The 25,469-nt window shown below is 44.7% G+C and overlaps 1 protein-coding gene and 1 long non-coding RNA gene across 2 annotated transcripts in view; one reads left to right on the top strand and one right to left on the bottom strand.

The window, feature by feature from the left end:
• Positions 1 to 24,486, top strand: part of LOC119164053 (group 3 secretory phospholipase A2) — a 32,457-nt gene extending 7,971 nt beyond the window's left edge. The window contains exon 2 of the mRNA XM_037416163.2: positions 23,828 to 24,486. Within this exon, the coding sequence (XP_037272060.2) occupies positions 23,828 to 24,020 (193 nt within the window). The 3' untranslated portion in view covers positions 24,021 to 24,486. The remainder of the gene's footprint in view (positions 1 to 23,827) is intronic.
• LOC142803571 (uncharacterized) lies at positions 507 to 24,951 on the bottom strand. The gene is made up of 3 exons (XR_012894174.1): positions 24,790 to 24,951; positions 23,812 to 23,966; positions 507 to 9,158 (listed from the first exon to the last, which is right to left on the bottom strand). It is a non-coding gene; the product is annotated as an uncharacterized LOC142803571 (long non-coding RNA).
• Between the last annotated feature and the right edge of the window lie 518 nt (positions 24,952 to 25,469).

The following is a 25,469-nucleotide window of genomic DNA, read 5'->3' as shown; positions in this document are numbered from 1 at the left end:
AATAAAATCTAGAGATTTTTCTCGCTATCTAGGCATTTTTCGAGGGTCAATCTAAGGATAATGCCCCTCCTTGGGTTGGCATCATTAGGAGTGAGTCATATCTCTCCGGGACAACCTAGGGTGAGCTCGCATTTGTTTTACGTCCGCTGACTCCTATTGTTTGGGGCTCGTCAGACTACACAAAATGCGTCTTGCGCCGCTGGCGAACACTCACCTTCTGTTGCCCCTTTTCGAACGCAAGGCTGAAGAGCGGTGTGGTGCTCTAGTGCGTGGTCATACTACGCCGACCCGTATTTCTCAGAAGCCAACGCGAGCGAACTTTCCGCCCTCGCTCGCGCGACCATGCTTTTTTGTGCCGGTGTCCCCACGAACCACTTCTGCCCATGAAGACGTTTTCGCGGAACACTGTGTAGTACTCGCCCGTAGCGTGGATAAGCCCATTTGCTTTTACACCACGGTTTTTGAAACAGGCTCTGAGTGCGTGTTGGTGTTGCCGCAGACCCAAGCCAACGGGCTGACAGAACGCCCGAACCACCCCATCGCTGACATGCTGTCGATGTACGTTGACATTGAGCATAAATTGCGGGACGAAATCTTGCCATACGCAATTTTCGCCTACCATACGGCCGTGCAAGAGACCATCCGCGTCCCACAATTTCAGCTGGTCTACGGTCGTACCATCACTACGAGACTCGATGCCATGTTTCCAGTAGACGACGACAATTACGAGCCAACTGAAGTTGACGACTATCTGCAAAGGGCTGAAGAAGCATGCCAGTTGGAACGACACCGAATACATCAACAGCAAAACAAGGACGCGAGTTACAACAACCTGCGCCACAGAAAAGTTCAGCACAACCCAGGCGAGCGAGTGTGGATATGGACACTAATCCGACGCCGCGGCTTATCAGAAAATCTCCTTTGTCGATACATTGGCTCTATAAGGTTCTCCGACGAATTAGTGACGTAAACTACGAAGTTATCGCCGATAGACACATCCATTCAAAGCGGCAAAACAGCGCAGAAGTCGTACACATCGTTCGTATGAAGCCCTATTATGAGAGGCAATAAAAAGCTCCTTTTTTGTTTGCCTCCCTCCATCGTGCATCGGGACGATGCGTATTTCGAAGGGGGACTAATGCCGCAGAGACTAACTACACTATCCGATATTATGAAGAATCAGCGTCTACAGTCTTGTGCGCGCTTCTGATTGTGGCCGCACGACTCATACCTCTCGTTCACAGGCACGAGCCACTGTGGGTTGGATCTACGAAGAAAAAGAAGGTGCGCTGGCGGATGAACAGTTTTTGTTTTGGAACGCTCTAGCGGACTTTTCCATTTTTTGCAAATAATTGTCAGGGCACAAGTTCGCCCCCATAAACTAGTTTTTGGTGTTTCTTCTCTTGGACCCATTACAATATGTCTGTGCGCGCGACATTTGTACATGTATTTACCGTCATTTCATGGCCCAATAAAGAAATTGCAACACGGTCGCCTTCCCTCTGCATGCTGCGCATAACGTCCATTCCCAGGTACGTGGGATCTGCTGAATTGTTTTGTTTCTTCTGTTATATGTTTTTGCCTACCCCTCATGTAATGTCCCTCGGAACCCTTGAGGTACTAATAAACGAAATAAACGAATAAACCGTCAACCATAAACTCCCCGAAACTCCAGAGAAACGGCCCTCATAAAGGAATTTTCTGGCTGCTTCTCAACTTCCTCGAAAGTGCGACGCACGTGTATTGCGAAGCCCAGGCATCTAACAGCAGATGCTACAAGACCGATATGCCAGCACCCCGACCGAATTTCACAGAAGAGAAATCATTAAAAAACCAGCCGAGTAGATGGTTTCGGATGCCGTCATTCAGCCTTCGCGCAATACATGGGCATCTCCGGTAGTACTTGTTAAGAAAAAAGATAACACACCTTGATTTTGTGCTGACTATCGAAAACTCAACAACGTATCTAAACAGGATGTATACCCTCTGCCACGTATCAATGATACACAGGATCAGCTGTGATGTACCAAATTTTAACGCGATAGCGTTAAAGAGCACGTGTCGCAGAAAACCCACCGCCGGTGTCGGCCCCGTTGGTTGTGAGCGAAATATCGTCTGTGCGTCTGTGGCCGAAAAATCAAGTTACCGAGATAGCCACGGGAGGCCGCTGCTTGTCCACGCATGGGACCGAGTACCTAAGGGAACACGAAATATACGTGACGACTAAAGGTAACAGGAATGCAGCAGTGATGAAAAATATGGCACTGTGGAATTACAATAGGTATGATGATGTGAGAGGAATATGGAAAGGCGTCATGGTTCCTGGGCTGACGTTCGGCAATGCGGTCTTGTGCATGAGATCAGAAGTTCAAGCAAGATTAGAAATTAAGCAACGTGGAATAGGTAGGCTTGCCTTAGGAGCTCACGGGAATACACCAAATCAGGGAGTACCAGGTGATATGGGATGGGCATCATTTGAGGGCAGGGAAGCTAGCCGCAAGATAAAATTTGAGAAGCGAATGAGAGAAATGGGGGAGGGGCGTTGGGCTAGGAAGGTTTTCAGCTACTTGTACATAAAGAATGTCGATACAAAATGGAGGAAGCGAACCAGGAAATTGACTGGTAAATACTTAGAAAACAGCAGGGGGCCAAACCAAAAAGAATTATCGGTTAAGAAGAAGGTGAAGGAAGCTGAGACCGATATGTGGAGAATTGGCATGATTAAGAAGTCCGCACTAGAGATCTATCGAACTTTTAAGCAGGAAATTGCCAAGGAAAGGATCTACGTTAATACTCGGGGTAGTTCTCTACTGTTTGAGGCCAGGACGGGAGTGTTGCGAACCAAAGCATATCGGGCCAAATACGAAGGGGTAGATACAGTATGCAGTGCGTGTGGAGAGGAAGAAGAAACTGCGGAACACTTGATAATGTTCTGTAAAAGGCTTCACCCTATAGTTCAGGATGATGGCGCAGAGTTTTTCAAAGCACTGTGATTTAGGGACAGGGAGAGCAAAATAGACTTTAAGCAGGTAGACTTGACTAGAAGGAGGTTATCTGATTGGTGGCTAAAGTCAAGGCACGAGTGAAAATAAACCCTGCACTGCAAAGTACGAATGCTCAACTTCACTACTTAAAGGAAAAAAAAAGATAAATCTAATGGTTAGTTCGCTAAGTATTACGGCTAGGTGGTGTTAGCTGCCGCCCGATTTAAAGGGTACAGCCACATCCATCCATCCATCCATGCGCGCGTGGTCACACTGAAAAGCCACGCATTCAAAAACAAAAAAAAAAGTGTTCAAGGTCACAAGGCACGGTAGTTTCTTTGCCCTGCCCCACCCCTCCCTGCTTCCAGTGCTTTCGTCGGGACGAGGGAAGAGATAATGCAATTGCAGCATGTGACAAACCTTTGTAACTTCACTCGCCCTGGACGGATTTTTAAAGTATTTGCGGCGTTCAATTCGTGAGGCGATAAGCTCTTCTAGTGAATTCATTCCATGGTTACTTAAAAAAGTGTTTCAGGGCTCCTTTAGCGCATTTTGTTCGACAGGTGTCACGACGAAAACGAGCCCGATCGGCGATAATAGAGCGCGCTGGTCCAATATACTGTGTGCGTGTTTGTGTGCATGCATGTGTAAGTAACAAAACATATGAATAAGTATGCACTTAGCGGTTGAAGGGTGCACTAAGGGCTGGATTTCGCTATCGCGTTCAACTCTTGAAGGCGAAGCTTACGAGTCTCCTCATTTTTATTTCTCCTCCCTGGATCTCAAGAGTGGATATAGGCACATCGAAGTGGATGAGTGAAACAGTGAAAAGATGGCATTCGTAACACCAAACGGCCTCTACGACTTCAAAACATTTACGTTCGGCCTGTGTACCACACCAGCGACGTTTCAGAGAATGTCGGACGCGGTCCTCGTGGGACTGAAATGGCAGTCATGCTTGGTGTATCTGGATGACGTTGTTGTATTTTCCATCACATTTGACCAGCATCTAGAGTGACTGCGCAAGGTATATATTGGAAGCCATCCCTTCACAAGACTTGACCATTAAAGCCGAAAAATGCGACTTCAGCTTTGAAGAGCTCTGATTCCTTGGCCACGTCGTTATATCGGAAGGTATTCATCCAGATTCGGAAAAGGCAGCTGTTGTCGCGAGATTCCCGGTACCTAGGCACAAAAAAGTCAGTACGTCGCTTTTTGGGTTTATGCGCGTATATAGGCATTTTCTTTTTCATTTCTTCCGACGATAACTTGCCATAATGAGAGTTTGCTGGAGACGGCAGGATTTTGCGCAATCTCATAAGCGGAATAAAGCTTCTTTATTTCTAGGTTTGGAAAGAAAGCCGAAATGTCTTTTGTGATAATCTTCTTTGGCTTGAGCCACCGTGCGTTTAAATACAGCTGCAATAAATTGTAATCTGCCCAATTGTTGGGGGACTGATTATGAATTAGCTGCTTCTAAGCTGCTTGTCGTCGTCTATAATCGCGAGAGCAATCAGAATTTCACCACAGCTGAAAGACGCGATTTTAGCAGACTCAATAGTAAAGTCTGCTTTTTTAAAGTTACGTTAATTAGTGCCCTTACTTTTATAGCTTTAGTTTTATCACTGTCTTCAGTGAGAGAAGACTATAGGCTGCTCTTAGGTCATTCTTAAATTTGGAATAACTTATAAAGGTTCGAACTGGGAAAGTAGCCACTAGAAAGTACGCATTTACGACCCTGAAAAAGTAGACATGTACTAGAGAGAAAGGCGGGCATCCTAGCAAGGTAATTGTATCGTGCGTTGAACGCGACGCACTTTACCACTTCCTCTAGCAATACATTTTATTTATTTATTTATTTATTCATTTATTTATTTATTTATTTATTTATTTATTTATTTATTTATTTATTTATTTATTTATTTATTTATTTAATACTGTACGCCTTTCTCAGGCTCATACAGGGTGGGCGAGCAAATATACACAGTCGCGTACAAACCAGGCAATATGGATCACAAGTGGAATGGATCACAGTGGAAGAAACAGAATCACAAGATGATGGTGAAAATAAAACTTGAACGATGAAAGCAATTGTACAAAATCATGGACAGGTCACAAAACATCGAGGTATCAGCAGGGGCTACAGTGATCAGTGTGTTCGGAAGCGCTCGCAAACATCAAAAAAACAAAAGTTGCTTTTAGTCTTCATAAAACAGGCTTTCTACATTCCGAACAAATGAATCTGCAGAGGAAAGATTAACGCATTCACGCGGCAATTTGTTCCACTCTTTCACTGCTGCCGGGAAGAATGAATATTGAAAAGTGTCACAGCGTGACATGAATGGTCTGATGCACTTATTGTGGTTGGTACGAAGGGAGTGATGGTTAGGCAACTTTATATAGTTGTATTTATCTATGTTTAAACCGTTGTGATACAAAAGAAAAATAAACTTTAAGGAAGAGACACGGCGACGGGCTGCAAGGGTCGGCAAGCATGCCCGCCTGCGCAGCTCAGTGACACTGTCATGCCTCGAATACTTAGAATAGATAAAGCGAAGGGCCTTGCGTTGGACGATTTCTAATTTGTTTGAAAGATATTTTTGGTGGGGGTTCCAAACAATGCTGGCGTACTCGAGGATCGGCCTTATGAGAGATTTGTATGCTGTCAGTTTTACATTAGAAGGCGCCAATGCAAGTTTTCGACGCAGGAACCCTAGCTGGCGATAGGGTTTTGTGTATGTGCTGCTTATATGTGCATCCCACTTCAGTTTACTTGTAAAGGTAACGCCCAAGTAATTAACAGCGTCGTTTCTTGCAATGTTTGTGCCGACCAAATTGTAACTAAAATGCTGGATTACTTTTCTGCGAGTTACGCTAAGGCAAGCTGTTTTTGACACGTTAATTTCCATTCCCCACTCAAGGCACCAGCATGCAATATTAGCTAGTGTGGTATTAAGTCTAAGCTGGTCATCAGTTGTGCAGACAGTGGTGTAGATCACGCAGTCGTCAGCGAATAATCTCATTTTAACGTTAGGCTCAAGGCACATATAGATATCATTAACATATATAAGGAACAAGATGGGTCCTAAAACGGAACCTTGTGGTACTCCGGAAAAAACTTCCAATGAATCAGAGGCTGTGTTGTTTACGATTACAAACTGGCTTCGATTTGATAGACACATTTTTATCCATGCTATTATGTTACTGTTAATACCAATAGACACAAGTTTGTCAATCAATTTACTGTGAGGCACCTTATCAAAAGCTTTGGCGTAGTCTATAAATATGGAGTCGGTTTGCAATTGTGAGTTAATAGTAGTTGCGAAGTCATGCGTTATTTCCAAGAGTTGAGTAACGGTAGACAGGTTTTTACGGAATCAGTGTTGGTTTGGGTGCAATAAGTTGTTATCTTCTAAATAAGTAATTCTTGCCTTGTTGATTACATGTTCCAATAATTTACAGCAGCAGCTAGTTAGCGAGATAGGCCTGAATGTTTCTATGGACAGCTTGCTCCCGCCTTTATGAATTGGAATTACCTTTGCACACAACCAGTCTGCAGGTAAAGGAGCTGTTAGCAGGGATGCTTTAAAAATTGCTTCAAGGAAGGGACATAGTTGCTCTGCGTAGCGTCGAAGGAATACATTTGAAATATTGTCAGGACCCACTGATTTCTTAACATCGATCTGCAACAGCAGGTTCAGAATACCTACCGTAGTGACAACGACATCGGGCATTAAAAAAGGATGGGCCGGAGCAACAGGGCTGCTTGGTGCGTATGCACGTGTAAATACCGACTGAAAATACCTGTTGAAAGCATTGGAAACGGCCTGCGCGTTCTTTACGATAGTACCCTCAATTTCTACTTCAGTTGTTGGGTTTTCAGGCCGTGCCAAGAAACGCCAAAATTTTTGCGGCTGATCCGTCATGAAGTGAGATAACGTATGTGAAAAAAAGTTTGTCTTGCATTTCTAATTTCCGCCTTAAGCTGAGATGCAAGTTCCTTTAAGATGATTGGATTCATCTTTTTCTTGCGCATTCTCTGTACCCTTCCTTTAAGGTGAATAATACGGCGATTGATCTATGGTGTTTTTCTTTGTGTGCGTTTTAGTTTCGTTGGGATAAAATTTTGTTCACAGTACGTAATTAGTTTTTTTCAGTTGAATCAACATACCATTAACACCCTCACATTCCTCTAGAGAAAAAGTCTCTAGTGCTGTGTCGAGGAAATCAATAACACAAACACCATTAGCTCTGGTGTAGTCTTTCACAGCTATCCGTGAATTTGTGCCATCGGGTTTAGTATTTAAGCATTCAAGGTTAAAAGTTACGATTAACATTTTGTGGTCGGATATTCCATCTTCTACAGTGGCTTTACCGGATAGGTTATCGGAAAGAAAAGCTAGGTCTAGTATGGAGCGAGTGTTTCCTTGAATTCGGGTTGGTTCCTGGACCAACCGGGACAATGAAAAATTGAACATTAAATTGTATAATAGCTCGCTGTTGGCGGTATTTCAAGTACTTGTTAAGTTTTCCCAGTCAATAGCGAGATTGAAATCACCAGTAAGTATTAATTTGGTACGGGGGGTAACCTTATCAACCAGATAGTCGTGTATTTGTAAAAGGTAATCATCAGACGCATTTGGCTTTCTGTAGATGCCACCGATCAGTACTGGAGCATCGTGAGCAAATATTGTGCACCAAACGCTTTCGTGATTCGCGATACCCTTTTCTCTGCGATATTGGAAACCACGTTTTATTGCAATGGCGACCCCGCCCCCGCGACCGTCACGATCCGACCGAAGTAGGCAGTATGAAGAAGGAACAATTTCAAAATCAAGAATGTCTGGGTGCAGCCACGTTTCAGTTATCACGACAATATCAGGAGTGTACGAAAATAGCAATTCTTCTAGCTTGTCAGTTTTGTTAACAATGCTACGGGCATTCAAACATACCAATGAAAACAGTGTGGCGGCTTGCGGGTGTCACGCGTTGCTTTTCGCGCTACCATCGTGACGAGCACTTCTCAGGGAAACTCTTGCATTTTTTGCTTCATCCCTTACGTACAAGTCGTCATCTATCTTAAGTTTATCGAATAAAAGAGAGACCTTAGCACCATTGTCCCGATCTTCCTTTGCTGATTGCCATAGTTTTTTGCGCAGGTCCCGAACTCGTGCGGAAAAGTCTTCGGATATCGATATCGCTGTTCTCTTCAGTTTGCCGCAATTACGAAAGACTAACATTTTTTTCAGAGAAATTGTACAGCTTAAAAATTACTGGCCGCTCTCGATTTTGTGTTTTCCTGCCAATTCGATGCATGCGTTCTACAGATGTAACATTCACCTTGAGGATGTCTTTAAAAATGCCCGTAACAATCCGCTGTTGTAAATCTGCATTTTGTTCGTTATCACCCTCTTCCACGCCATAGATTATTATGTTATTCCGGCGGCTCCTGTTTTCCAAGTCTTCTACCTTAACTGATAGCTCTCGGTCCAGTTTATTTGTTTCTACAGTCATCACCTCTTGCTCGCCGAGTTTATTCTCGAATTGCTGTAGGCGAGCTAACTCTTTTTCTATGGCGGTTAATCTTTCCTGTACGTTGCCAACTGTAGTTTCTACGTGTTTTAAGTTTTCGGAAAGAGCAGTGAGCGCTTTGTTGGTCTTTGTTTGTTCCTTTAGAATTTTTTTGAAGAGCTGGCTATTTAAGGTGGCTTCTGAACCAGACTCTGAGTCTGAGCGGGGTCCAGGGTTTAACTCCACATCACCTGATGTTAACAGCAGTAGCCTAATAACAAGCAAACAATCACACAATGAAAAAAGCAGACTCTGTGGGCCCGGCAGCACTACTAAAGTGAGCGAATCGTCTCTGATAGAGCAGACAGAATGTTTGTCACCCACCTGGACTAAAAAGTAGAAATTCATGAGCAACCGCCCGAACACGGTGCTGTCAAGCCCACTGAAAGACTGCTGAAGATGGCTCCGGGTTTTATGCTGAAGCTGAAGCGTGTCCGCTGACGTCACTCGGTTGACCACATGGCAGGGGAGGGGCACTTGAGGCGCTGCTTTCCATGATTGTTCTTCGTCGACGGGGCTGTCCGGCGCAGGCGCGACGATGTTTCCCTGCGGTGGGAAGAGTTCCGCCGGGCCAACGACGGAATCCACCCGTAGCAGGGCGATCTGGACGAAAAAGTAGAAATTCATGAGCAACCGCCCGAACACGGTGCTGCCAAGCCCACTCACATGTGTCTCCTTTGAAAACAATATCTTATTGCCCAAGGCGCGCACTAATTACGGACTAAAAACGGTGAGATTCTCCACCATCAAGGTATGGAACACTCTGCCTTTAGAGACTAAAACCTCTGATTGATTTGATATGGGAGGTTTAACGTCCCAAAACCACCATATGAAGAGACTAAAACCTCTCCTTCACTAAATGCCTTTAAACTTTCAGTTCGCCTTTATCTGAATCCTTCTTTAAACTTCTGACTTATGTGTAGTTAGTCTCGTTGCCTTTTTTTGTCATACCTTTTCATGTTTTTATTCATTTCTATTACTTTTTCCATTGAAATATTAGTTAGTGTTTATTCCTAGCGATTGCTTCGTTTGCACTGTATTAGCTTCGCTTTTTAAATTCCCTTTTCTGTGTTCTTCAGTGTCAAATATTCTCTATGTTATTGCATACCATGCCTCTTTTACTGTTTTGTACGCATATTCACGGTTTTTTACGCGATCCTGCTCCTGTTTTATTTTTTCATTGTGCATTTTATAACAAGAGGGGACCTCTTTCTGTATACCTCTCCCCTTATGTAACCCCCCACCTAATTACGCCCAATAAACTGAAACTGAAACAGAGGACGGGAGGCCCAGCGCCTGAAGGGCTGGCTGGGCAGAAAGAGAAAGTGACACAGCCGAAATTCGAGCAGAAAACTCTCTTTACTATGTACAGCGTCGTATGCATACAATTGTACAACGCCCTCTGTGGGGCCAGAGAACCAGTTCCGACACCGTAACCGTAACCGAAACTCCGACGTCACATCCTCCTCCCTTTAATTGAAGAAGATTCGGAGTCCTACCAGGCAACACAATGCATAATGATACTAAACATATATACAGCATGCATACCAATATACAACAGCAAGACATAGACAAATGTACCAACACATAATGCCCTTCCCCACGAGAGGATGTCTGCATAGTCACGGTCGTGCTTCGAACGCGACGCACGGAGAACGCGATAGCAACAAATTGGAAGGTCACGCGCAGACTGGAAAGGAGATCGAAACGTGCCCCGCGTTTCTCACGCACAAAGGACGCACGAAACGCACTCACGAGTACAGATGCACACAAATAAGCGTCTCGGTTGTTATTTCTCTGTGTCTGAAAAGCGCGTGCTTTTCGCAAACGGCAACTGCAATGATTGCAGTGAACATTGTGCGCCGGGTAAGTACAACAGAATCGTTTCAGGTATATCTCGAGGCCAGCAAAGACGTACGAACCTCCTGTCCTCCTCACCGCGAGATAAGGGCGCGCTAGGGAGCGTCGCTCCCCTTCTCAAAGAGGGGCAAAGTACGCGTGGCAGATTAGAGCGTGCACGGCCGCGCGTTGTAGCGACGCGCGCTCATTGCCACCTTGCTGGTAATGCTGAAAACATGATAATTCTCCCCACCCCCGAGATGCCCGTAAGCAGTGGTATATAAATAGCTATACCGATATAAATAGCTTGCCACTTGGACGGTGACGGACGTGCTGCTCGGTGGCTCTGTGGTTAACGCCTTGCACTCACAATAGGGATGACCTAAGCTATATTCCGTGCGCTGGAGTCTTTCTTTTTTTTCCTGTATTTTAATATATATAGATACGTATACATATACAGTGAGTGACGGCGACGCTGAAGTGGATGTCGATGCCAGCGGCAAAATCCAGCCGAGAGTGTCTATATAACTGCTATCATAATAAAAAAAAACATTGTCAGATCCCACGTACAGTGGGAATCGATGATATGCGAAGCACGAATGAGGAAGGTTGATATGTCACTTTAAGATTAACACAACGTTATGAGGCGGACGTAAATTATGTTGTACATGAACTCCATGTCATGATTTCATTTTTGGACGTGTCATGTACCTCCGTCGTCTATTCATGTCTCGTAATACCAAACTTGGCATATGCCAAGCTAGCGAAACGGTCGCGAGCACGCTATGAGCGTAGCATGTGTTTTGCATGGCATGCATGTCATTATTATCACGTTTGGACGTGTCATTTCCCTTATTCTTCGATAAATGTCACGTGATACGCAAAATTTGGTACATGTGGAGCTAGCGAAACAGCCGCGAGCATGCCTTGAGCGTAGCATGTAGTCATGTTTTAGATTACACGCATATCATTATTATCATTTTAATCGTGTCATTTACCTTCATCGTCTCTTCACATGACGTATACCAAATTGGTATATTTCGAGCTAGCGAAACAGTCGCGAAAGCGCAATGAGCGTAGCATGTAACCATGTTTTACATGACACGCATGTCATGATTATCATGTTTGCACCAGTCATATACTTCCGTTATCCATTGATGTCACGGAACACCAAACTTTATATATGTGAAGCCAGCGACACGACCACGAGCGCACTATGAGCGCAGCATGTAGTCATGTTTTACATGACACGCATGACATCGTTATTATGTTTGGACGTGTCATTTACCTTCGTCTTCCATTCACGTCCCGTATTACCAAACTTCGTATGTCTGAAGCTAGAGAAACGACCGTGAGCACACTATGAGCGTGGCGTGCAGTCATGACTTACATGACATGCAAGACATGATTTCCGCGTTATGGTTTGTCACTTATGTTCACCATGCAGTCATGTCATACCATATCAGTTTTGTAATGTGTCCTGTGAGCCCCGCTGCGGTGGTCTAGTGGCTAAGGTACTCGGCTGCTGATCCGCAAGTCACGGGTTCGAATCCCGGCTGCGGCGGCTGCATTTCTGATGGAGGCGGAAATGTTGTAGACCCGTGTGCTCAGATTTGGGTGCACGTTAAAGAACCCCAGGTGGTCGAAATTTCCGGAGCCCTCCACTACGGCGTCTTTCATAATCATATGGTGGTTTTGGGACGTTAAACCCCACATATCAATCAATCAATCAATCAATCAATCACGTGAACGAAACCACCGCAAGAGCAGCAAGACCATGAAATGTAAACCATGAGATTCAAGACATACATATCATGATCATGTTATGACTCGTTAATTATGCTTGTCATATAGTCATGTTATGTCATACCAATTTTGGTATTGATATCATTAACGAAACTGCTAGGAGAGCTAAGTCGTAGGCGGCTTCATTGATAGATAGATAGATAGATAGATAGATAGATAGATAGATAGATAGATAGATAGATAGACACTGAAAATCGCCGAAGTTCGCTAAGAAATGCTTCGCATCTAATAGCTCTGGAATGGCGTTCTTTTCACATGTCTACCGCTGCACTGAACAATATGACGCTTTGTTCGCATCTAGTGATAGGAGACATTTTCATGCCGCACGTTTACTGTATACGACTGATAGAGAAGAGCACCAAGTTGGGTTAGTTGGTTGACGTTTGTTCCTAATGATTTTACTGCGCCGAAACTAACAAGCGCACAAAGAGAGTAACAAACACCATGCGCACAGACAGAAATTAATAGACAGCACGACTGATGCTTCATAGCACGTGGTTTTAGTATATTCAATGTCTATCTCCGGGAGTGTTTCGTGAGAAGACGACCTTTCTGTATTGCCCTGGAGGCGCGTACTACAAAATTTGAATAGAAGTCAATCTGGGAGCCCCTGTTCACGTGAAAGTAAATGAAAACCACCTAAAGATTACGCGGGCAGAGATTTTTTGTGGGAGGGGCACTTGGCCATCACGAAAAGTAGACAACGAACTGGTTGGCTTCTATCCCATGTGTATGGTTTCCCCGAAATCGTCGATTTGGAGCGGGGCTCGAATGACGGCCATGTCAGTCGTGTGCGTGGGGAGAACTGAGGGAGGCCGAACAGCCAAGGGGCGGACCGCGATTGTGAGCCAGCCGGGACAAACAGCCTCAGACGATCCCTGCCGTGACAGCAAGCGAACAGCATGAAAAGCGTCATGCACAGACGTCTTTCGCAAAGGAGACTGGGGGCCCAGCCACCGCGTCGAATAAAAGTTTGCGGATAAGCTTGTCATTTCCTACCCAGCCGCGCAGCTGTAACATTTGCGGGTGTTTCTGCAGCGATCATATCGTGGCAGTGACAGATGATGCTTGTGAAGCTATGATAAATAACTTTTTTCGATAAATAATCACGCGTAATAAGTAATAAGCAGCGACATGGTACAATAGCTTGCACTTTTCCGTTAAAAGTACACAGGAAATCAAGTTTTTTCATGTACGAGGTGATATGCTAGAGGCACATGTGATGAATGCAAAGCATTTTTTCGCGTACTGCAAGCACTTTTGGCATCTATCTATCTATCTATCTATCTATCTATCTATCTATCTATCTATCTATCTATCTATCTATCTATCTATCTATCTATCTATCTATCTATCTATCTATCTATCTATCTATCTATCTATCTATCTATCTATCTATCTATCTATCCCCCCTACGACTTTTAGCTCTCCAGGCCGTTTTAGTAATGTTATCGATACCGAAATTAGTATAGCATAACATGACTGTATGATAAGCATAACTGACAAGTCATAACATGAAAATCAGAACACGTATGTCATGAATGACATAATTTACATTTAATGGTCTTGCTGCTCTTGCGATGGCTTTGTAAACATGGCATGTTGCAAAACTGGTAAGGTATGAAATGACTGCATGGCGAACATGAGTGACAGACCCTAACGTGGAAATCATGTCTTGCATGTCACGTAAGTCATGACTACACGCCATGCTCATAGTGCGCTCACGGTCGTTTCTCTAGCTTCAGACATACGAAGTTTGGTATTACGGGACGTGAATGGAAGGCGAAGGTAAATGACACGTCCAAACATGATAATAATCTTATGTGTGTCATGTAAAACATGACTACACGCTAAGCTCATAGTGTGCTCGCGGTGGTTTTGCTAGCTTTATACTTATATCAATTTTGGTGTTACGTGACGTCAATGAATGACGGAGGTATATGACTGGTGCAAACATGATAATCATGATTTGCGTGTCATGTAAAACATGACTACATGCTAAGTTCATAGTGTGCTCGTGGTGGTTTTGCTAGCTCTACACTTATACCAATTTTGGTGTTTTATGACCATAGTGGCACACGTTACAAGTAAGTTTTTGGCAACTTTTTTTTTTACGTTTTGTGGCCATACCGCAACATGCGCACACGTAAATATGTTGTATGTGATGTTTAGACAAACGGAAGTTCATCAATGGTTGCACAATAATGAACGGAATAATTACTAGAGCTTATCAGGATTTCGCGAAAACGATTACCCCAAGCTACAGTGCACTAGAAGGGGGCAGTGGAGTGAACGAGGCGGCCGCGCCGAATCTCGGCTGATTCTCCGGCGGGTGACAGTATTGGCGGCGCTGTAGTCGCATGCTATTGAAGATCTCGGCAGCGCCTGCATTTGGGAGTGCGTGCGCCCGAGCCTGCGAAAGCGTGTAATTGCTCGTTTTCAGCGCGTTCAATATGTTTCTGAGCCTTTATCAGTGGACGCACCTGCTACGCACCATGGTGCACGAGTGAATATGCAGGCACGCCGAAATTGTGTCGAGACATTCACTGTTGCAAGGGCCTGCCGACCCAGAAATAAAAAAAAAGGTCAATCGGAATTTGCACGGATCCGCCTAGCTTCTTACTCAGTGAGCGCTTTGAGCTGCGTTACATCATAAGTGGCTACTGACAAACTACAAAGAGAGGAGAAGTATCAAAACCATGATTAAATCATGCGCTTGTTTTGTCGGCAGTCTCTACGACATCCAGAGCACAGTGTTTCTCATATGAGTCTACATGCGCTCGGTTGTTTCACGAAAAACGCGAGTATAAGTAACGTTGTCATAACATTAATCGGTGACGACTCTGTTTTATCGTGCCAGTTTTGCGGAAGACAATTAGTATTGCTTTTCGAAAGGCCTAATACATATAAACTTATTAAAACAACACACAAACATATTGAAAAATGCCAATTGTATATATAGCTTGTTTGTTAATCTGCGTAGATACATTGTAACCAGTTCTCGTTTTGTATCGACAGCTTAAATTGTGCTGCTTTCCAAATATTCTATTGGCGTAACGCCATTGCAAACGAGCAGATTCATGACGATTTTTTGTATTATAAGCGTAGTTCTATTGTTATTATCAAAGGTGTAGGAGGGCAGTGGTGGCACAGTGGTGCATCTGGTGCATCTTGTTTTGGGAAATTTGCCTTCCTTTTCATGTACACAGTAAACACACACACACACACACACACACACACACACACACACACACACACATATATATATATATATATATATATATATATATATATATATATATATATATATATATATATATATATAGACGGTGCATTTCTCGTCCGACTACGTTAGAGTCGTTAGTTCAACTAGTTTTGCAACCTCATACTGTCGAAAAGGTGATTGAAATCTACAGTGCGCAATTGTAGAGACACGCTATATTCAGCTTCGCGAACTGTAATCTATTGGCGCAGGGCTAACCGTGGCATTTTTTTTTTCAGATATTTTTGAGAGGGTGGAGTGTGCAGCAGAACGCCTATCTTTGGGACTTCTTAGTCGCTGTGAATGCGTGTAAATATTTTAGTATACCCTTAAAAGGTAAACTCCGAAAACATTTTGTGGCGTAGGGAGGTTTAGATTTCCTTCTTCTCCCCTTTTTACTTATGGCTTTCTGGTTCTGCGAGCACGTGACACAGTATTTCTTGTTTAACCTCACAGATTTCGGACCACAGCTAACTTCCAATAAATCAGCTAAGTTATTCTGAATATTGTAGACGCCTAACCAACGAAGAAAGCGTTAAGAGAGAAAAAATCAGTATAGAATACCCTTTTTGGATTACTTCCGACCTCTTGCAAGGGCTTTTATGGAATTCAAATTGAGCTGATTGGCGTGTCATGCTTCAAGGGCTATGGAATCATGTGCTAGACATGAATGATGGGCAGGTACGAAAAAATTTGCACCAAAAAAGCGCGACGGAGGAGCTGAAGTGCATAGCAGTTCCTGCACGCGGCGTGTGGCTCTTTCAGCACTATTCGTCTGCAGCGCCGCCGCTGCGGGCAACACGGAAGGGATCAGGCGGCGAGGCACGGTCACGCAACTCAACTGGCCACTCAACACTTCTAGTACACTCGACCCAAGCCATGCATAGAATGCCAACGGCATACTTAACGCTGCGCCATCCCTCGACCACTGCCCCAGTTATTTTTTCTTGAAGCCTCCGAGAACGCAAACGCTTGCCGCTCGCTAGCCATTTCGGAGGTCACGTTTTTTTTATTCTTCTACTTGTTAGCCGGAGAGGGCGCTGCATGCAGGCCAGACTTTTTCTCCGCCGTGGTAGGTGTTCTGTGGTCGCATCGACCTCGTTTAGTTGTTTCGTGTTAACGTTTGCTTATTCGCAACTTTCACCGCCTAGAGTGGGTGCTGGTGCAAGCCCAACATGGCTTCGGTTCGGACTGTCACGGAGGATGGACGTGTTTTTTGAGCGCTCCCGATTGACTGCGCAGATAAGTGTTTTTGCAAGTTTTCAGCTTGTCTTTATAATTATAAGGCAGCAGTTGAAATCTTCGTAGCACTTAATTTGTGGTACGGCGTTTTCGGGGGCCAACGCCAGGTATTTATTAGTTAGTGCGTGCGTGTGTTTAAATTTTTTGTTCTTTTTTTCTTTTGCCACCCCGTGGGGGAGGTGCGCGTACTTTGAACACGCCAATTTTTGTAGTAGAGCTTTGACTTTCTTTTTTTTTCGTAGGGCAAGGCTCGAGTTCAGTAATTATCTAGTATAGGGACAATTGGTGTCAGAAAGACATGGTTAAAAGACTGTAAAATGTTCAGGATGTGGAGTGGGTTTGAAAGTGGACCCAAGTGTAGAAGCGGATGGAGAAGAGGCTGACGCGAAGTGTAGGCAATGTGAGGTCAAGGAAAAAATGGAGAAAATGATGGCTGTCCAGAGTGAACTGCTGATGAGAATCGCCGAGCTCGACACTGCGTTGGCGACAGAGCAAGAAAAAACGAGGGCAATGGGAGGAAGGCTGAAGTCCACCGAGGAAGCACTAGCCAAGGTGAACAGAGGAGCGGCCTACGGAGAGAACAGTAGGCAACCGACCACTAGAACGGCGGAGAAAAAAGAGCAAGCAAGTTTGGAAAAAAACAGGTTCAGCCGGTTCGATTGTCGCGAGGCCCAGCTTCAGCGAATTAGTGGTGGTGCTGGGAGGGGACAAAGCAGCCGGCGTCACAGGTGCAAGTAGGCCCCAGGTGCAGGACGCTCCAGCTGAAAAGTCACAGCATGTGATGATCGCCGGGGACTCGAATTTAAATCGATGCACAGAAGCCATCACAGAGAGGGTAAGAGGTGACAAGAGGGTTGAGGTAGGGGCGTTCCCAGGACGCAAGCTGGAAGCAGTCATGCGGCAAGCGAGCGCAAAACTCAAAACTACAGCTGATAGACAAAACCTCGTGACGATTTCAGGCGGTTTAAATTATGTCTTAAATGAAGATACAGCAGAACTAGCAATCACACTGGCGAAAGGGGTCAATGACATGCAAGCCAAATCTACTCAGGTACAGGTAGTGATATGCACGATACCGGAGGTCTGGTGCGTGACAGCAACCTGCAAAGAGCGGTTGTCAACGCAAACCAAGAAATATGGTGGATGAGTCGAGAGAAAGGCTTTGAGGTGGTGGAAATAAACAGAGAGGTGCATAGGTGGGGTGGTTTTCAACGAGACAGAATTCACTTCGATGGGCGGCTAGGTCATGAGGTGGGTTGGTGACTTGCAGGACGCGCAGTAGCTTTTTTGGAGGGCGAGCGGGTCCTTCGGGGTGCTGGATAGCTAGTAACGAGGAAAACAACCAGGGAGACTCTTTGACAGGTGGTATAGACAGATACGATTCCAATTTGGCACCAGTATCTAAGATAGATAGAGTCCGGGGCATAAATAGACGTAGCCCCGAGCGCCGAGCCAATTCAGACATAGGGTATATTAACATGCAGGGTGTTAGGAACAGGCTGAAGTGGGAAGAGATAAAAGAGCAGCTAAGGGAAGAGAGGCCAATGGTATACGGTTTTGTAGAAACACATCTCAGGGACATGGAACAACCTCCGAACAATCAGGACTACGCGTGGGAATATTGTAATAGAACAGAAGGCAGCAGAAAGGGGGGTGGTATTGGGGCATTCATTCATAAAATAGTGAGTGGCAAAGGGTCAAGCAGGAGTGCAAAGAACATTTATGGCTAAAAGGGAAAGTGGCAGGTCAAATGACACTCCTTGGTTTCGTGTACTTGTGGACGGGAGCAAAGGCGAGAGAGGAAAACCAGGCAATGGTAGAGTGTATATCAAAGGACATTCAGGAGTTAGGAAGAGTGTGCGAGATAATTATACTAGGAGATATGAATGCGCACATAGAAGATATAGACGGGTATACTGACCCGACAGGCAAAATGATCATGGATATGTGTGAAAGGCTTGATTTCATCATTTGCAACAGTACCGAGAAGGATGAAGGGCAAATAACATGGGAGGTAGGAAGGCTGCAGTCCACGATAGATTACGCACTGATATCCCATAGTATGTATGATAAGCTCAGGGAAATGCACATACATGAAGGTGGCTCCAGAAGTCTGAGTAGTGATCACAAACGTATCAAGCTAAGTTTTGGAAGAGCAGTGAAAGTGGGAAGGAGACAAGATGATCAACTACAGGAAAATTTTTATTCAGAAAGGCAAATTGAAATAGTTACTAAACAAAATGAGAAAGTAATTACTGAGGATAATAAAACAGTGTGGACATACACGAATCTAATTAGACTGTTTGAGCTAGAGCTTGCTAAGACGCGTGACAAGTCACCCCGGAAAAGAAGACACAAACCCAAAAGTTGGTGGGATGAGGAAGTTAAGAGAGCCATAGCAAAACGTCAGGAAGCCTCTAGGGAACACAGACATGCTAAGCAGCGGGGTGAAGCGACAGATGATGTTAAAAGAAAATGGGAAACCTTTCTAAGCTGTAGAAGGGATGCATCCCTTCTGATCAATGAAAAGATTAGAAGAAAGGGAGCTCAGTGGCTGGCAGAAGTACATAATAAAGATAGAAAGGCAGCTGCGAAATTTCGGAACCATCTAAACTCCCTAAGAAATGAGACGAGCCTAGAGCAGAGTTTTATAGCTACAGCCCAAGGTGCTAGGCTAGAAGGGGACGAAGCTATTGAATATAAAAGAACAAGGGTGACAGAAAAATTTCAACAAAGAAGTGCTTTATGCACCACAATAGACAAAGATGAATCAAGTGGCGCAATGGCTCAATTTTAACAACGAGAGTGGGAAACGGCTGAGAAAAGGGTTCCTAGTAGTACATCAACAGGCCCAGATGGCATTCCAATTATGCTGATAAAGACATTAGGTCCGAAGTCTAAGCAGGCTTTGAGAGAGGCAGTGAGCAAACTAATGATCAATGGTGAAGTTCCCGATGGAAGGAAACTTAGCAGGATGAGCATGATCTATAAAGGAAAGGGGACAAAGCTGACAAACAACTACCGTCCTATAACAGTGACATCTGTGGTCTACAGGCTGGCGATGCAGATTATGAAGAAAAGACTGCAGGCATGGATAGAGGATGAGGGCGTGCAGGGAAAACTGCAGAATGGGTTGCGGAAACCCAGGAGGTTAGAAGACAACCTGTTCTCACTGACGCAGTGCATCGAAATATCAGAAAAGGAACACAGACCCCTGTGGCTAGCATTTTTGGATATCAAGGGAGCGTACGATAGCGTGGTTCAAGAGAAATTGTGGGGAATACTGGACACACTAGGCGTGGAACATGTAGTCACTAATCTTTTAAAGGATATCTATAAAAGTAACAAGGTAGTTATAAAGTGGGAAAAACAGGTATCCAAGCCTGCAGAGGTCAAACAGGGGCTTAGGCAGGGGTGTCCCCTGTCACCCTTATTATTCATGATGTACCTACAAGGATTAGAGGCCAAATTAGAGGGAAGTGGACTGGGCTTCAACCTTTCCTTCGTCAAACAAGGAAAACTCATTGAACAGGCACTACCAGCATTGATGTACGCAGATGATATAGTGCTAATGGCCGACAACAAGGAAGATTTGCAGAGATGGGTGGATGTCTGCGGTAATGAGGGAGATAGGTTAGATTTCAGATTCAGTAAGGAAAAATCAGCCGTCATGATTTTTAATGACAATGACGGTAGTGAGCTTAGAATACAGGAGGTCACGCTAGAGATAACAGATAAATACAAATATCTGGTCGTATGGATAAGCAATGGGGCCGAGTACCTAAGGGAACACGAAATATACGTGACGTCTAAAGGTAACAGGAATGCAGCGGTAATGAAAAACAGGACACTGTGGAATTACAATAGGTATGATGTCAGAGGAATATGGAAAGGGGTCATGATTCCTGGTCTGACGTTCGGCAATGTGGTCTTGTACATGAGATCAGAAGTTCAAGCAAGATTAGAAATTAGCAACGTGGAATAGGTAGGCTTGCCTTAGGAGCTCACGGGAATACACTAAATCAGGGAGAACAAGGTGATGTGGGATGTACATCATTTGAGGGCAGGGAAGCTTGCAGCAAGATAAAGTTTGAGAAGCGATTGAGGGAAATGGGGGAGGAGCGTTGGGCTAGGAAGGTATTCAGCTATTTGTACATGAAGAATATCGACACAAAATGGAGGAAGCAAACCAGAAAATTGACTAGTAAATACTTGGAAAACAGCAGTGGGCCAAACCAAACAGAATTATCGGTTAAGAAGAAGGTGAAGGAAGCTGAGACCGATATGTGGAGAATTGGCATGATCAAGAAGTCCGCACCAGAGGTCTGTCGAACTTTTAAGCAGGAAATTGCCAAGGAAAGGATCTACGATAATACTCGGGGTAGTTCTCTACTTTTTGAGGCCAGGATGGGAGTATTGCGAACCAAGACATATCGGGCCAAATACGAAGGGGTAGACATGGCATGCAGTGCGTGTGGAGAGGAAGATGAAACTGCCGAACACTTCATAATGTTCTGTAAAGGGCTTCACCCTATAGTTCAGGATGATGGCGCAGAGTTTTTGAAAGCGGTTGGGTTTAGGGACAGGGAGGGCAAAATTGACTTTAAGCGTGTAGAATTAACTAGAAGGAGGTTATATGATTGGTGGCTAAAGTCAAGGCACGAGTGAAAATTAAACGCTTCACTGCAAAGTACGAATCCTCAACCTGGCGTTTTAAAAGGGGAAAAAATAAATCTAGTTCTTAGTTCATTAAGTATTGTGGCTTGGTGGCACTAGCCACCACCCGATCTAAAGGGTACAGCCATATCCATCCATCCATCCATGGCTGTCGTTTGGGGGACCGCGCAGCCGGCGCGCCGGCAGCCGCCACCGGCGTGCCCATCACTTCGACCTGTGTAATATTTTCGGCTGCAGCCAGCGTGTTGTCAAGGCTTTGCCGAGAACATTGACTCTAACATGTATTATATCCCACACTGCGTGTTGATAAATACGGGTGTGGCGTATATTGAAGGAAAAGAAGTTTTGAACGCCGGACACACCGTCTGCTGCGGTGTACAGCTTTGTCACCGCTGCTCATGCCACGGCTGGGGAAGACCGAGCGGCCATGCTCGTGCAAAGCAGAAAACCTCGCCTTTGACTTCACGCCGTCTGCACAGCGGCATCCAACATAATTTGGGATTCTTCTAGCTCAGTAAGCAAACAATAAAGATTAAATAATTGCAACTACGACTCGCAGTACCTGTTTGACTTCTCAATAACCATAGTAGAAATTGCCTGTCACAAAATATTGCCACGTGCATAGCTGCATTTAGCGGCGAGATAGCGACGACAACGAAGAACGCGGATTAGCTCGAGAGGCGCAGCGCAGGCGAGTGAAGACGACAATCTTAGCGGCCTTCTCTTAGAGCGTCTCTACAAGTTACAGTGTCCGTCTCTTTAAATAAACCCCCTGTAATTTATAACCCACGACACTGGTGGAGGAGCTGGGTACTACCACCTCATGATCAGTACCCCTGTGAGAAGCCCGGAGTCCAGCCCTACGAGACAGCCATGCGTGGAGACGCCTGTGCACCGCTCAAGCCGTCGCTTTCAAGGTCTTGAACCAAAATCTGGCATTTTAGAAGGAGCAACACTTCCGAGAGCCACCCCTACTCAAGAAATGGCATTTTCAAGGAGTCCTGCACAGGTTACGGTACAGAATATTCACATTCCTGAACCATTGACAAAGATAAATATTGAAGGGTTACGCCTACAAAGAAGTTCCCTCTGCCACTTCTTTCACAGCCTGAACACAAATTTTGTGGCACCCCCCTGTACCCATCCTAATTTACACCACTGCTCCAAGTGTGCAACAGGCTTCCGCCTTTATAGGGTGCAGAAAGTGCAACATGGTGCCAATATTTTTTATTAAATAATGCAAAGAATCAGAAGGGATTCATAAAGGTAACGCCAATTTTGCTAGGCACAGACTAATGAAACCTACAAACAATAAAGCTAAGGATATGAAAAGTACTTGTATGCTCTAACTGTAGCGTAGTAATACACCAGAGAAAAGTCCAGCCAATAAAATAATGAACAAAAAAAAACGAAGAAGGAGGGAGGACAGCGGCTAGACTACCAACTGTCTATTCACGTACGCGTGGCTCAAGTATTTGTACTCATGCGGTCACGCAGTCATCCTATAAGCTCTTAGTGAAAATGGCTAAATAAAATAAGCTGACGCATAATCACTGTACGAATTCTTCACCCTACTAATCACTCAATAATACAGAAACGTTTTGAGGAGAGTTTTTCCTTCATACGCCACGCCACGGAGCTATCGCTACAACATGACTCGCCGTTCTTTGCAACGTGAAAATATTAAAGTATTCCACGTGCCATTTTCTGATGGCTTCTGCCAAAAATCCTGATTTTGCTCAGCACTGGCCTACATTAGCACTGTTTACAATGAAGAGCTAAATTGAGCCTGTTCCTTTATATAACAATTTGAAATGTCCCCAGGCACTATTATTCACCCAACGACCTGTTTGGTTTATGTACACCATTTTGCAAGTCAGTCGAATTTCACCACGCCACAACACATTTCAAAAACGCCAGTCTATGCTTTGCTTTACACTGTGGTTTCTTTCTCCCGATGCGTGCGCGTATACCACCCAGTTTTCTTGGTGCTGAAAACGCCACGGACCTGACGGGAACATTTTTCAGGCCATGAGCAACATGGTGCGTGCAGGGCAGCACTTGTGGCCTCCTCTACTCTGGGCACGTCTCTGTGTTTTTTTTTCTTTTTTCCTTTCACTTGTTTTGTAGCGATGATCCAGCAGACAAAACGAATCTGGGAAAGCCGGCGTTTTTCTAGCCACTGTCCTGTCTCCTTCTTCGTTTCCTGTGTTCATTATTTTATTGGCTGGATTTCTTGCTGATGCAATGCGCCAGAAACTAGTGCAGCAGCGATTGTGTTGTAGTAATATGGTTAACTTGCCGCCAGAACCGCACCAACAACCTTGAGATAAAGCGTAAGCTATTATATAGCGTATGCAACGCTTGGCTAACAACGTACGCATAAACACTTTTGTAATTTGATTTTGCAGCTGACATCCGTGTACCCACCCATTCTGCCTTGCAGATTCCGGAGCTGCTTGAAAATGGCCAACCACGGGGCTTCGTATATGGTGGGCAAGCTGTACTTCAACGTGGTACAGACCAAGTGCTTCATCTTCAAGTACCGAGAAGTCTGCGAACTTCGCTCCTGGTGGGGGCAGTGCCTGCAGCGAGAGAAGAAGAAAGTCGCCGTGCTTAGGAGCGGAATGACCTACTAAGAGGCGCAGCGGTTGTACTCGTATCCGTAAAAAAACACAGTAGCAATTAACGCCAATTACGCCAGGCTAACTTAGTCTTCTCACTAGAAAATTTCATAAAATGAGCAGCTGACTGCGCATAAACATGCCCAATCCCCCCACCCACAGCGAAAAAAGAAAGCATACCTGGGCGATATCACCAATCTGCATATCATTTAAACGAATGTGCTCATACTGTAAGATAAAGTGACGGTGCCCAGCCTTTTCCAAATTTCAGGTGCTGCTGTGTGGGTTCAATAACATGTGACTGAGCCAGGACAGTTTAGGATAGTATTTACTGTGGACTGTATGTAGGACTATATACGACATGAAAGTCGAAGCATCATGTAAAAACATCTACCGAACTGCATGGCCACGTGCGAACCAGAGCACCTTGAGTTTTGTATCACAGCATGCAAATAAATAAAGTTAGCAATTCGCGGAAAAACTGTTATTATACATATGGTCGCCCGCATGTTGGGAGCTCGTGGACGCGGCGTGAAACACCGGTGAGCTACGTGGAGCTTTCTATGCTATTCAAGATCCACGTTATTGATTCATTTATTGGAGCTATATTGTTTGCATCAACAAGCTCTTCTTCTGTGACTTTTAACTAATCGTACCAAAAATATTAATTTTTAGGCAAGGACATTTTTAAGGGGTGATAACGCTTCAGCCAGCGGCAGCATTTCATTAGTGCAGCTAATCTCACCCATATGGGGCAAAAAGGTTGGAGCTCACTCATACTCACCAAAAACTTTCTGAATCGTACTCACTTGGACTCAAACTGAATAAAGTTTTGCTCAACCGGGCTCACTTGGACTGAAACTCACCAATATGTTAGTCAACCGAACTGACTGTGACTCAGACACATGGCTTTACTTCAGCCTGAGTGAGCCTTAGGGAGTCGACTCATTAGCGTAAAACTACCCTCTTGGGATCTTGAGTTCATTGTCCGGTAGTGTGGAAATCCCACATACGCCTTTTGATCTTATGCCTTCAAGTACGAGTTATCAGTAATCCAGTAGGGCTAGTTCTACGAAATGTAAGACGCACACGAGATATTTCACCAGGAACTTTCCGTGGAAGAGATTACGGGCAGAGGTCATGGCCCAACTCCCGTATCTGACTAGCAGATATTGAGGTGACGCATGAACGTGAGCACCTGGAGGTATGTGTGTTTGAACTTCAGTATTAGAATAAATTGATATGTGGAAGATTAGTAGATGGGACCATTGGTCGGCAGTAAAAGGTGGAGCTTACTCAGGCCCACTCAAGTCATATGTTTTGCGCTCAGGGCTCACGCGGGCTCATACTCGACATTACTGAGCTCAAACGGACTTAGCCAGGCTTATACACCTGTCGCATGGCAAATATAATGTCATATACAACAACTGACATTAAGCGGACTTAATTTCATTTATCTGCGTG

This window comes from Rhipicephalus microplus, chromosome 3 (assembly GCF_043290135.1).
Source record: "Rhipicephalus microplus isolate Deutch F79 chromosome 3, USDA_Rmic, whole genome shotgun sequence".
NCBI lineage: Eukaryota > Metazoa > Arthropoda > Arachnida > Ixodida > Ixodidae > Rhipicephalus > Rhipicephalus microplus.
Note: the sequence above shows the minus strand (reverse complement) of the source record. Positions and strands in the feature narration are given on the sequence as shown.